Here is a 14,842-nt window from a genome sequence, read left to right on the forward strand (position 1 = left end):
TGATTTGAGGATTAAATAAAGGCGAGATGATTCTGGGTCAGGGCTTCAGGAATAATTAGGCAGAGAAATGAAGCCTTTCTCTTCTACAGGGAGCAATTTAAAAGGTGAACAACTTCACTTTTCCCTTTCCTCCTCCTACTCTTCCAACTCTTCTTTTAATCACTCTGGTTGATGCACTGTATACATTTTTGTGTAATCATGAGCGTATAAAGTATTTTTTCCATCTAAACGTGAGGAACATTTTATTATTATTATTTTTTTTGCACATTCTTAAATTTAAAATCAGGCCCTGGACAGACTCTCTCTCTCAAGTTTTATTGTAGCTCTCATCTACATCAAACATTCACTGTACTGTATTGCAATTTTTTTCAAATTCGTTGTATCATCTTAGTTCCAGTTCTGCGTTACTGTATTCATTTACATTACAAGAGGCTACTTACATGAACATGGCCTGCAGATGATTGTAAATGAGGAAAATTTTATCTCAAAATTCACATTTTCCCCTGTCAGCGTACATACACTCAGAGATTATATTAGGTTGAGGAGATTCAGCGCTGTCGACAAGAGCCAGGAGTGTTGACTCGCATTTTTTCCTGCATGAATTCAAGCCTGTCAGCCAGCATCTGCTCATAAACACTGCTTGGGCCTGTGTGTGTAGGGGTGTGCATGTGTCATAAGGAAAGAAAATGAGATGCAGTGAATTTGTGTATGCAGCTTATTGTCTACGGGGGTGCACAGGCCTGTGTGACTTCTGGCATATTGGGCCTTCATTTTTATTATTTGTGATTTTTCAGCAACAATAGCAGCTGTTGAACTGAGAGCCTGTTTACTTATCAGCCTGTTTGCACACACACACTCCCCATATTTTTCTATGGGCCACTCTGAATGGGCTGCAGGCTTTGGATGCTGACCTTCGCTGAAGTATTCAAAGTTTTGATAAATTTCAAAAGCTTGTGTGTGCATAAGCAACTGACTTTTGTTTTATCAAAAAGTACTTAGGAAGCCTTTAAGATATAATGACAAGTGAATATAGATAAGAAAAATAATGAAATTTGACTTTATATAGTAAAGCTATTATAAAAGTTTTTAGTTTCTTATTGAGCAAGTTTATCGAGTCGATAGAACAAAATGTAGGAATAGAGTACATCTCTATATCCTTGAAATACTAGCTGCATTTTGAATTAGCTGTAGGTGATCAATGAAGTTTAGTCAAGTGAACAAAATTGCAATCATGTCTTAGGTTTACTAACATTTTTTTCCCATCCATCCAAACCAATAAATCACCTATTAAAAGTTGGCCACAAATGTTGAATGATGTGCTTTATTTGTACAAATAATAAACCAAGGATTCAAAGAATTTAAGGGATAAATGTAATATGAAGCTAATAACCTGAGCAATGGGCGATATTCCTAAACAAAATATGACAGAATCAAATAAGTCACAAATAAAATGGGGGCCAAGAACGCAAACATGAAATACTCCATCCTTAAAATTTACCAGAAATCATTGGAAGTTCTGTTTTTAAAGAATAATGCAACTAATCTGATATACAAATTTTACCTAATATGCTAACTCTGAATGATCTGTAGTATCAAATACTGATCTATCAGATTTTCAATAATTTTTTCAATGTGAGAAAGCTTAGCTAAAAGGATAAACCTCTTGATACCTGAGGAATCTGTAGTATTCAAGGGCTCAAACAGCAGTTTTACATTTTCCTCTGACTTGTCTAAAGTTCAGTGAGTAGTTTTTCTGTAAACTTTATTCAATAACAATGACTGAAATTGCAAAATGTTTAAAAATGTGATGGAGTCTTCATATGGTCTAAAAGTTTGGAAAAAAGACAGTAAAAGTTGGGGTAAATATTTTTAGGACTGCAAATAGAGGAAGCAGCATGACAGACAAATGGTTAGAGAAAAAGTTTAGCGCAGTCTTTAAATTTCTAAAGTGATGCGGAAGCAGTCCTAATTATCTGCAGCTAAATGAGCTTTCTTGGTCAAACAGACCTGATATTTCACTGAGATTAATTTTATCCAATTACCATCTTGACGCATGCAGAACAGAGATTAGTCAAGTTTTAATACTATTATCAACATCTCTAATCATCTGAAATCAAACATACACATGCACAGCCATGCTGATTTTAAAGAATAGTCTGTTTTTAAATTCCCTTAAAAAAAAGAGTGCACACTTTTTTATCATTCAGAAACTGCATTTTACTTGCAGAATTGATCCTTAGACAAGAAATTTGACTTTAAGTTAGAAAGTTAACTTTCTAACTTTTCTTGTTCTCAGAAATTTTGGTTTTTCACACCTTAACTAGTGTGAAATTGACTTTAATTTTACGTTTCTTACCCATTTTCCCATAGAACAAAAAGTTCCCATGTGGTATCTTCTGCTCTTAGAAAAAAAGAGTTGATCAGAATGTGACATGATGCATTTCTAATCAATAGTCTCTCTCAAATCTGATCAATATACTCTCCATCAAACCCATCAATAGCCGGCAAGTTGGGAGAGAGAAAATATTGGCAGAACAAACATAATAGGAGTGAAAAAGGTCACTTGTCAGGAAAAAACAAATTCGACTGGATTTATCTCAAGCACATAAACAAAAAGTGGACTTTGTTTATCTCAGAGATCACCTATCGCACTTTTCCCACGAGGACTGCCCTTTCTGCACTCCCTAACTGATTGCAACTCTTTACCTGTTGTTGCTGTCCCCATCTGGAAAAGAACCGAAGGCCAAAACAACTTCAGTGATTTCACTGATGTGCTTTTGGTTTTAGAAATTGTACCACCTGCCAATTGTCAAATCTTTCCTTCAAGGACCTGACACTTCGATTACCTAATCTAGCTTTTGTGTGGCCCATCATCCTCTTGAATCACTCACTGTGAGCCTCACAAGAAAAGCCAACTCTCACGTCACTTATAACAAAGATGTCTCTACAAGAAATGTTTTCCCTCTGTATAACAGCTCTCGCGATAAATATATTAATGAAATCTAAAAAAAAAAAGATTTGATTGTAATTGCATTGACAATTATAAATAAATTAAATTTGATTCACAGTTGAATCTAAAGTTTGCATACATTGAATAAAAAGACGCAAACACTTTATTTCCTTCACAGTCTGAAGTTAAATCAGACTGTACTTCAACAATAATGAAAGAATGAGTCTTAGATTTATTAAATGTCTTCACATTCAGAAATTTACATTTTTAGTTTCAACTGTCCATAATTGAAATAATGTTTGTGAACATAAACCAATCAATCTGAAGTTCACAACCTATTTCCCCAACATTATTTTTTATATGGTAAGACCGGATAAAATGTCAAACTTATGAAATATAAATGATGCACAGTCTGAAATGCAATAACAATATTCTTTGTCTGGAGGTTAGGATTAATACATTTTTGTTGCTGCTAAGTTATTTTTGAGCTTGCCTTTGTCTTGTATGAATGACAGATGAATAACAAAGATTACATTTTCTACACATTTGTAATATTAGCAATCAATTTTCCACAAATTAGTTCAGCGAACACTCATCCTGTTAGTGATTTACACACTTTTAAATACATTTCAGTTTGATGTAGTGCCGCTCTTTACATTAATTGGAAAACGATTTGTTAGTCCTGATTTATTTTGGACCTTTTGAGTTTGATCCTCTTTTCTCTACCATAAATTCCAGTCATGCCTTGTAACTGCAATACATGGCATATTTATTAGGCAGTTTCATATATCAAAGCTGTTGACTGGAGAACAAGGGCATGAATCGTAGTTCACTGATTCCCAGCAGAGCCCTGCAATCGACTTTGTGTTCAAGCAAATAATTCAGCACTAGACTACTATTCTGACCACCAGATAACGTCTGTTTATTGTAAAGGGTAATCTTTAAACAAGTTTACACAACTGAAAGAAATGTTTACTCAGTTTCCAAACTGTAAATACTTCAAGTGAAGATCAGTGCAAAGCGAAAACTGAGCTGAAAAGGAATGTGTGTGTGTGAAGTGCTGATGGGTAACACTGCATGAGAAAATGTTCATGTATGGCTGGTTTGAGGTTTACATCCTTCTTGTCACTTAGTGGATGAATAAGGACATGTATTCACAGCACAGCTGGCTGCAGATTTCTGAGAAGAGCTCTTTGCAACAGAGCAGGTGGAAAATGGCAGGCTAATCAAATCAAGGTGATGGGAAGAGGCTAATTAGGAGGAGCTGAAATAGCAAATTTCGCTATGACGAAGTGATTACTCATCACTTTTACATTTTCCTTTTTTCTTATGTTTTTGTGAGAATTATTGGTGCAATTTGGGTAATGCATCCCTGAAATGAATATCTTTGTGAGTAGGTTTTTTACCAAGGAAAATTGCATTCAAATGACAGGTAATCCAAGCACACTGGTGATAAACAACGTTTTGAATTGAATTTTTGAAATTGTTGTAATGACAGAATTAAGTTGACACACTGCAGTTCTTTTAAGGAAAGCTGTGTTGGAATTTAAAGTCAACAAGTCAAATGAGAAATGTGGTGATGGCAAATTTGCAAATGAATTTTTTTTATTACTTTGAGAGAAGTTTAGAATTTTATTTCGCTACATTGCTAAATAATTCAGTGGCATCTTTCTGAATATTTTACCATCCAAAACCATCCAAAAATCCAGGCTCTTTATTGGGTAAAATGAAACAGTACAGTTTAAACTTTGGTTTTTGAGACATAGCCAAGCGTAGGTTTCCTCAAATGGAATAAACTGCATAAATCTGGTTGCATAAGCATAGAAAAATAAAACCCAGAGCATTATTGTTGCTGCCATGTTTCACTGTGGGTTTGGCGTTTCAATAGTGCGACTCAACACAAAAAAAAGAGAAGAGAAAAAGACATCCTCTGGACTTTCTGGTTCTGGTAGCCCCAATTTGAGGTTGGAGTGATCTCTACGTCCTTCTGAGTTTTCTTGATCAGTCTTTCCATCAAATTTGAAGAAACTAAATTTTTTCTTCAATATACCCTTTGTTCTGGTTATTCCCCTTTTATTTCATGACTTTTTATTTTGTGCTGTTTGGTGACATTCTTCTCTCTGATATTTCATAAGGTCCTTGTGATCATTTGTAATCAATTTTGCAAAATTTGTGAAACAAGGCACTTTCAATATAGTGTGTACTAACCTGATTTTTATTTTATTGTTTTTGCAGTTTTTACAGATGGAGTGTAGTTGAATTGAAAAGATACCAGCAAAAATTTTTGTATTGATCACAAAGCCTGATTTTTATGCTTTATTCTAAGAAGTGAAGTGTGTTAGATTCTTGCTGAACAAGATTGTCTTTTTTTTAACATTTTGCTCTAAATATTTCAGTGTGAGGTGAACTTTTTATTCTTTTAAATTTGTCCTTATTGACAAAAATGTTTGGTTTAAAAACTTTCCCTTTACATTTAGAAAATGCATCCTGGATTGTGTCATGCACTCCTCACTGTTATGATCTCAGTGAATATTGGTACATCAGCATGCTCCATTTAAGGCAGCGGACTATTTGTAGCAGAATCTGGTGCCAGCAACGAGAAAGTGGCAGCAGTCCTTGCCTTGGAGAGAGAGCATTCCCTGGGCCTGCAGAAATAATGACATCCTGAGTCCCTACTGAGTTCCTGTTTCTATCAGGTCTAATCCAAACTAATCCTCCTCAGAGTACACACCCTGCAGCAATCCTTCAGTTTTCAGGTTCACTTGGTTCTGATATAAGCCAAGAATTTAATTCACAGAATTTTCTGACTCTGATCAAAAGCAATAATGTTACATTTTCAGTAAATCAAAATGGAATTTGGTTATTTCTTATGCTGGCTTTGATTAAAGATGAAACCTTGTTTGCTTTTGATCTACCACTAATTGGCTAGTTCCAGGCATTTAAAGCATGCCATTGTTAGTTTGCATCTGAGCAAGGAAGCACCGGAGCTGGCAAAGAGAAACGACTTTACAACTAGATGCACTTGAATGGATTTGATCTGAAATGCTGTCTGAATTCCTTGTAAGGTCATTCTCTTGTTTACTCCAAAGTGACAGGGAAGACCGATTTGGTTTTGCGAATCTATTGAGGCATCAATGTGTTTGTCATGCTCTGGTTGTGTCGGACAGCAGGTGTCTGAGGAACCCTACCTGGCCTTGCTTCTGTCTGTGCTGGCTTGAGATTGCAACCAGTCTGCAGAGGTTCTTTTGAGTGGGTGTGTGTGTGTGTGTGTGTGTATGGGGTGGGTTTGTCAATGCATCTGTGAATCTTTTTGGTTTTAGAATGACATGTATGGTAAAAGCATTCAAAGCAGATGGTTTGAAAATGCAGACTGGACACTAGCTGTACTTCAGGAGACTAAGCAGGGTGGGAAGCTTTGATAAGCTTTAAATTTTAAGGTTTCATATAACGGTATTTAAAAAACATAATCTTTCTTACTAATGCAATGTCTGGAAAACAAAACAGAATATTATTGTTAAAGAACATGTATAAATAGTAGAAGTCCACCCTAATGGCAGCTGCAGGAATCTCTTCATGAGATTTTGGCCTGAATCTTTTCAAATTAGATGCTAGATCAGATGGCTAACAATACGGCAAGTTCTGCAGTAATATCCTAATGACCCTAATTAAATCTGACGTGTTTAAGAAGTGTAACACATAAGTCTGTTGCAATAAACAATAAATCAATTACATGATAATTTAAAATCCTAACTGGTAGTTTTAATTGTTTTACCTGTCTGGGCCTAATGAGATTTTTTAAAGGGCAATTTTGTTTATAATCGATTGTATTTATGGTTTTGGTTGCATTTATTTCTATTTTTTTTTAATTTTTAAAATGTCTTCCAGTTCCAGTGTTAATCGTTCTTTTGAAATTATAGCTTGATATTTGACAGGGCACTTGCATTATTATGTCATTATCACTATGTTACTTGAAAATGGTCTCAAGATGACAATATTGCTTATTGCAATAATTTCTGGGACAATTTATTGTCTAGTAATCCTTTAACAGCCGATTTCTGATCTGCCTCTTAAGTAAACAGTCTAACTAAATCATCAACGACTGATTTTCTTTTGACTTCGACATTAAAGTTTAGCAATTTTTGCCAAATATGCATGACATTTTCCTTATCTGACAGAGAGAATAATTTGATAAATGATCAAATAAATAGACTCAATCTAAAACCAGGAACACGACTCTGACACAGCTACAACATTAAATGCAAGACATTGAGATTGTCAAACTATTTTAGCATGGCTTAGATCTCTTGATCAGATAGGATTTGATGCTCGACTTCAGCCTATTTGATTTGTTTGGTGTAGGCATTGTAGAAAGAGCAAAGGAATGTAGATTTTCACACAGAGAAACTTTTTATAGTTCCTGATGATGGATAAAGTGTGGAGGCTTGATGAGACGAATCTGTTTAGCTTTCCTGCTAAATGTTTCAAATTTCAATGGTGTATTTAATGTTAAGTTTTGTTTTCCATCAAGCTGTTTGTAAAGCAACTCCAGCTGTCAGACTGTTATTTGTGTGACAAAAATTAAGTGTTAGAATTGTTTCACTGCTTTCATTTCTGCCCATATTTAACTATATTATCTTTTGTGAAGGCTTCCACAGCTGCTCTGAATGTCTTCTTTTATTTACATCAGGCATCAGAATGTTTTTTATATAAAAAATAATACACCAGTTTTGAAGCAGTATCAAAGAGCATCGTCTCCCATCTCACTGAAAAATGTCATATTGACTTTTAAAAAGCTACTATATTTAGTTTCAGTTTATTCGAGTTGCAAATGAGCTTTTATTTGCTGCCAGGGATTAAGAAGGCGACTCACACAAAGGTATTGTTGATAACAAACACACATCAGTGGCCAGAATCCCAGCAACACAACATTTTAATTAGAAGCTATAATAAGGAAAACGTACAAAAGAAAATGTTTTTGAACCTTTTTATTGTGTGTTGGATTACAGCCTCTTCTGTGTGGGTGTTGCAGGGTTTGCTTTCGTATGACTGTGTTCTGCATGTGAAATGTATTTATGCAGATGGTGACTAACTGCAAATAATGAACGTCTCAACAGCACAGGATAAGTGAGCATTTTGTTTATCTGGGGTCTGTGGCACCACAATTCTTTGTTGTTTACACAGTAGTCGTTTTTTGTTTTCGTCCCTCTGAGAAAATCGTTTTATCCCTAATTAATCTCCCAGATATTCACGCCTTAGCCGGATTAACATATTGTTTTGTTGGCAGAACAATGACGTAGCCGTTTTCTGGACTGTAATGAGACGTAGTACAACCTCCTTACTCGCTTGTCGAATTTGGCAGAAATTACAAAGGATGGCACATCAAAGGGCCCTGAATGCACAATGAACATGCACATACATGTCCTCCCCACATTCAGAATGAATTAGGGAGAAATTGGGCATTAGAAAGGGAGATGGCAGGGAGTTCTGCAGAGTTAAATTGAATACATTGAAAAAGGTGTTAATATTTTGATTGCTAGTTGAGCAGAGCTGTGAATAAGTACACCTGCAGTCATTATTGTGCTAATGCTGCACAGAGCTGCTTCACCCTGATCTGATCACACCTGCCTGATGAATTTTAGTGTTTTTTTTTCTTAGCTGCTAACAGAGCAAAACTAATGAAACTGTACATTATTTTCAAAGCTGTCTCTTCATATTGCAGAGTTGTCTGAAAACAAATCTATTTTTGTTTTGCCGCCCTAGGCCTCGTAATGGGGTTTCCTGAGTTATTCTTTTACCCCCATAGCTTTATTGTCTACGAGGAACTTTTGGATGAAGTTTGAAGGAACATTACTAATCACTCTTCATTTATCAGTTTTCTTTTTTAACTAGGGAGAGATAAATTTTCCTGGCTACTTCTCCAAAGAAATCTAGATTGTACAATTTGAATGAAGCTGGGCTTTTGTCTTAAATTGTAACCAGTGTGAACTGGTTCCAAATTACCTGTAAAAAAATAAATGGTATGGTACTATTGATAAGCCTGTTTTTGCTTTCTGTTGACTTGGGTCTCAGACATGCACAAGTCCCAGTAAATGTTTATGTACAGGAAAAGAATGTGCTGAGAGTTGACTCAGGTTTTACATCAGCTTGATCCTTTCTCCTGTCCTCTAGATGCCATCAGAAATGAGCAAAAATCCCTTGCTGTGACAATTTTAAAAAAGTGTATAGTAGATTTCATAGGAATTTCTGTGCATTGAAACGTAATTATATACAGTCTTTTGTCTGACATCAATATTCAATTAATATTCAGCTGACTAATCTTTTTGCAGTATTTCTAGAGCTCTATCCCATGGTCAGGTCCATCATAAATAGTCACCTAAGGTAGAATAATACCAATGCATGAGGCTTTATGCCTCTAGAGATGAACAAAAATGCTGTACAGTAGACCTTGCTGAGAAATAATGGGTTTTTCAGTCTGAGAGAGTTGGATGTGGCGATATGAACCGAGATGGTAGAGGTTGCAGCGCCAAGTGGCAGGTAATGATTAATGAATGTGAACTTTTGTCAAGCCTGCTCTTCATGGAGCCCGGAGTCCATTAGAGAACTCGGACGGACTTGCAAAAAACATAGATGAAAAAGACAGTCCACATTTATCTGATGGATGACCCAGAAGTAAGACTACACACTGTTTTTACATTAGTGTCTCCTCTCAATATGTTGTCTCTCATTCTGTCTGCACAGATCAATCAGTGGCTGCATGTCTTCTTGTCTCTGTACTTATAACCCGTAGAAGTCCATTGACACTGCTCTTGCTTTCACTGCCTCCTGACAGATTATTGTACATGCAATTTCACTTGGTTCATCTTTCTGACATAAAACCTCAAAATGTCAAACAGTTGTCAAAGCTAAACATGTCTAACTACTCCCAGGACATTATTAATCTAGCAAGTTTAAATACATGCAGCCTTCTGTTCGTCAAGTAATATTAGAACGTCTTGTTATGACTTTATTCTCGAAATATTATGACCTGTATTTGGGCTGTTGTAAACGATTATTTTGGTAATTGAGTATTCTATTGATTATTCTGATGATTAATAGAGTAATTGAATAAAAAATTTGGTAATATTTTTATTTGAAAAGGGTACATAACAAAATAAATGTCTAATACTCCAGATTTAGTTTACGTATTCATCAGTCAGTGTAATAGATGAACTCTCACTTTGCCCAGGCATTCATAACTCTTGTGTCCAGGACTGAACTTGAAAATCAGATGTTATGCTGCTAACAGTTAGCATTCTTCAACAACTCGTAGATGGAAGTGAGAGAGTTGTGTAACACAAATAATCACCCGGACAGAAAACATGGTGCTCTAAATAAAACATAATTTAACGAAGCTTTGAGACAGATAATTTGCCTCAAGGAATTTTAATAATTGAGGTACTCAAGTCACTTGGGGAATCGTTAGAGCCCTACTTATGTTATTCTGACTTTATTCTCATAATAGTATGACTTTATTCTCGTACGACTGGGTTTCTTCTTTCCACACCTATCAAAAGACCGGATTTGTGGAGTACAACGCTGATAGTTTTCAATAGATTCTTCCAGCTGAGCTGTGGATCTCTACAGCTGTTTCTCTGATTAAAGCTCTTCTTGTCAGCCTTTCGCTTTAGGTGGACAGGCATGTCTGGCTAGATTTGCAGTTTTCACATACTCTCTCAAATCTTCCTGTCCCATACTCCACATTATCAAACGAGCTGACAATTGAACAGTGCTGCCCAAGATGTCCAAATCTTTGGATATTGTTTTACAACATAACCCTGCTTTGAACTTCTCCACAACCTTCTCCCTGACCTTTCTGCTGTATTCTTTGGTCTTTAAATTGGTTGCACTGGGTATCATTTTGTGGTTCTGTGCTAGTCCATTTAATAGCTTTCGTTCAGTTTAGTGAACTAACCTTTCAATAACAAGTATCGGATTTGACCTAGATTGTTTAGAAAATGTGTATGTATTTAAATTTTTAAATGTCGCAGATGAAATATTTGACTCTCCTGGCCAGTGTTGACATCTTGTTAGACAAGTCTCTTTATTCTTTGAAAATCTGTTCTGAGCTCCCTGAACATAATTGGAGCAGGCTACATTTGTCAATGAAATGATTCATTATTTAGGTCTTAGTATTGCAAAGTCTGTTTGATATTTTTATTCTTCAGCAAAGTTAAGTTAATTCAGTGTTTGCGTTGATGTCCTCATTCGGGTTCCAGCTCATCTTTTTTTTTGCATTGCTCTCTTCTCCCTCACTCTTCACAATAAACTGCATATTGTACAATGTGAATTCAGTGTTGACAGATGTAATACTTTTGCAAAAAGAGAAGTAGGCCATCCTATGACTGAGCTCCACTTGGAAACTCAAAAGCTATTGGGGTTAAAACTCTCCAGTTTCATCTTAGGCTTGACCAGTCTAGCAGGGAGATTGCTCAATTCAAAAAGATGAAAAATGCATGGTCAGTAATGAAAGGTATCTATAACAGGTATGTGGCACATTTTACCCTTATCAATGCCACATGCTTTAGCAAAGTGGGGCGTCTTATTATAAAACGCAGTGGCTGCTGTGTGTAACTTCTTCACAGCTATACAGTAGAGGACCCCATAGTCTATGCTAAACAAAAGCAATGAAAGCAGGGCAAGGCTGATAAATCTCCTGCAGATACATCTTGTCAACCTACAGCTTCAGTGGGAGTGGGAAATCCTGTAACGAGTAAATGTGACAGCGTGATGAGATGGATGTGACACTGCATCTTGTTACTGAAGTTGAAGGAAAAGGGGACTTCAATATTACATTCAGTTCTGTCAAAACACATGAGGAAAAAGTATAAATATTACATCTGTCTTTATTCTTACAGCAGTTTAAGAAAAAGTAAATCTTTCGTTATGAGCTGAAGTCTCACTCACTAAAGAGCAATAATTAAAGACATGAATTATGTGTGAGCTAAAAGTAGTACCTGAAAGATTATTAGACTTTTATTAACATGAGACTTAAAAAAAGGTTTTTAGAATCACTGCTATAGAAGAGCTGAAACCAAATCAAGACAGTTTTTAGTTAGCTTCTTCAAAAGTAGCACCTCTGAAAAATAGCCAGAAAGTTATTGTAGTATATTCCTTGCTGATGAAAATATTGCAATATTATCTGTTAGGCATTAGAATAACAAATTAATTTACCTCTAAGTCTACATCACACAATTGCTCACGTAATTTTCTGTTTCAGTTTTTTGTACACTTAATTGCTTTAGGCTAACCCAGCTTCTAATGATATTTTACTTTAAGGACAAAAGCTATCCAATCCAATCAGACCTTATGTGAAGTTATATTAACCCCTTCCTATAACTTGAATTTCACTGGCCAAACAAAATGTTATTTCAGCCAGATCTGTAAAATCAAAAAAGCTACTTAAATAGGAACTAATGTCTTTAGAGCAAGGTATGATGTGTTGGTTTTTTTAACCCCTCGATCCGATAACCTACGTTGTCCGATAAAGAATAAATGTTGACCTATATTAACCTGGAAAGGGTTACAAAGCAGTTTTTGCTAATTGTAAAATCTGTAAAAAAAGTTTTTTAAAAACAGCTCCTAGTGAATAAAATAATAGTTTACCAACAGGCACAGGATCTCTTGTCATTTCTACATGCAGAAATACTGTAAATCAATAGTCACTTTGTGTGAAAGAGGGAGAAGAAAACTGACCATTTTCCCAGCTACATTTATTTAAATATGATTTAAAATACAATAGCAAATGTAGATTGTAGTTGGCTTATCACTGAAAGCTAAACAGTGCTTTCCCTTGACTGTTTTGTGAGCTCACACCCAATTACTTTTTAAGCATCTTGCACCATCTCTGTTTCAGTCTGTAACACACTCTGCACCCGCTGCCTTGTTTTCTCTCGTACTCTGTTGGTAGATAAACACTGTGGCAGAAATTGGGGCCCGCCTTCTTTAACTGAGCAGCAGAAGGTCACATGTTTAATGGTTTCATTTTGCTTCTCTCCTGCTATTTTATGTAGAATTGGTATGCTGAACTTCTTTTGAGCCTTTTTTGAAGGCTGAAAAGATATGCATGAGAATAGGAGAAAATATCTATTTACAGTTGGGTTCAAAATAGGAGTTTAAATTATGAGTGGAGCTCCAGATTCTTGAAATAGCTGTAATTTTCTACACGAATAAACGCAGTGGCAACACTGCAGGTTTTGTTCCAGTCTTGCATGAATAAAATGGATTCAAATGACTCTGTAAAGCACAGGTGTCAAACTCCAGGCCTCGAGGGCCGCAGTCCTGCAGTTTTTAGATGTGCCACAGCTACAAAACACTGAAATGAAATGTCTTAATTACCTCCTCCTTGTGTAGATCAGTTCTCCCAGCCTTGCTAATGACCTAATTATTCTATTCAGGTGTGGTGCAGCAGAGGCACATCTAAAAGTTGCAGGACAGTGGCCCTCGAGGACTGGAGTTTGACACCCCTGCTGTAAAGCATCAGAGAAAAAACACACAAAAAAATGTGTGAAGATTCACTTCCCGTTGAACCACCACGCTAGTATAACTACAGTCTGGCACATGTAGATGGGTATTCCTGCAGAGGTGATTGGACTACATTCCACAATGCTTCCATTTTTCTTGGGTTTCCCTTTAGGTACAAGATGTTGGATGTCTGAACACAAGTGTTATATGTTAAGACCTGTGTGTTGGGTTGACCACTCTAAAATTTTTTAATTCTGGAACCAAGATAAAGTTATTTACTGGTGTGACTGGGTTCATTATCTTATTGATACCATTTAAAGGACATTTCATCTGTTGCATGTCATAACATTGTCTCTTTAGGTATCTTGTTCAAAATAATGCCTTATTCCTATCATGAGAGAAATATCAGACACCATAGTATGAGAAACATTTGCTATAGCATGCACAAAGATTACTCTTCCGCTCATCATTCCATAAAAGGTAACAGTTTGTCTTTACCCCCCTCAGTGTTGGCTATTTTGGTTCTTCTTTGGTCCATTTAAATGGCAGTTTCCTTCAAGATGTTTTTGTTTCCATTTCAGAGCAGTGGAGATTATTTTACCTGAGTAATACAATCATTTTTGCACATTTCCCCTCTTCAATCACCTTAAAGCACGCTGCTCCTCTGAACCATATCTGGAATGACCCAGCTAGCTAACACTTGGAGGTATGAACTGTAACCAGCTTGCACATTTGTTGCCGTCATATTTGGAAAAAGAAACAGTTTGAATGTAAATGAATCTACTCGGATTGAACTGCACACAATATTGAACACATCCCTTTCAATTAATTATTCAATCACAAAAAATCATCTTCTTGGATGAGATCTCCTTTTTCCTCTGTTACTCTGCTGCATCAGAGCAACACAGTTTCTAGTGTAAATTAAATTTGGACTGCTTATTTATTGTTGCCTTTCTGTTCTTTCAGTTGGCTGAAGTCATGTCTGAAAATATGGCCATCAAAACATGAAGTAATTGTCCTTGCAAGTTTTGGCTTTCTAATTAATTAATCATTCTTTTAAAATAAACCTTGCACTAGAGTGAGTTTTAAAGCAAAAATGGAAATATATAACTTCAATAACTTAAAAAGGCTGTACACAGAAAATGATGCAAGAAAAGGAAGGGTGCTGATCTCTAATTATAATGGCAGCAAGATTTATCCAATACAACTTAAGTGTTTTTGTCCACCCTGGTTATTGGCATATAAATGAAATGATCTGACAGGGTTTAATCATAGACAAAAAGTAAATACTATGTAGTGGCTCTTTACATAAGAGTTCAGATGACAGCATTGCAGTGTGACAATTTCCTTGTTGCCATCACAGAAGCCAATTTAGCTGTCGTTTTTTTCTGT

General features: G+C 35.9%; 1 protein-coding gene across 3 annotated transcripts in view; it reads left to right on the plus strand.

Annotated features, from left to right (window-relative positions):
- Positions 1-14,842, plus strand: part of LOC102236760 (regulator of G-protein signaling 6-like) — a 77,641-nt gene that overhangs the window by 12,501 nt on the left and 50,298 nt on the right. Inside the window, exon 1 of one of the 3 annotated variants that reach the window (XM_023347291.1) lies at positions 9,539-9,619. The exons of the other annotated variants lie outside the window; for them this stretch is intronic. Coding sequence (XP_023203059.1) covers positions 9,578-9,619 — 42 coding nt within the window. The 5' untranslated portion in view covers positions 9,539-9,577. Of the gene's footprint in view, positions 1-9,538; positions 9,620-14,842 lie in introns of those variants that run through there. 3 annotated transcript variants of the gene reach the window in all.

This window comes from Xiphophorus maculatus, chromosome 15, assembly GCF_002775205.1.
Source record: "Xiphophorus maculatus strain JP 163 A chromosome 15, X_maculatus-5.0-male, whole genome shotgun sequence".
In the NCBI taxonomy this organism is placed as follows: Eukaryota; Metazoa; Chordata; class Actinopteri; order Cyprinodontiformes; family Poeciliidae; genus Xiphophorus; species Xiphophorus maculatus.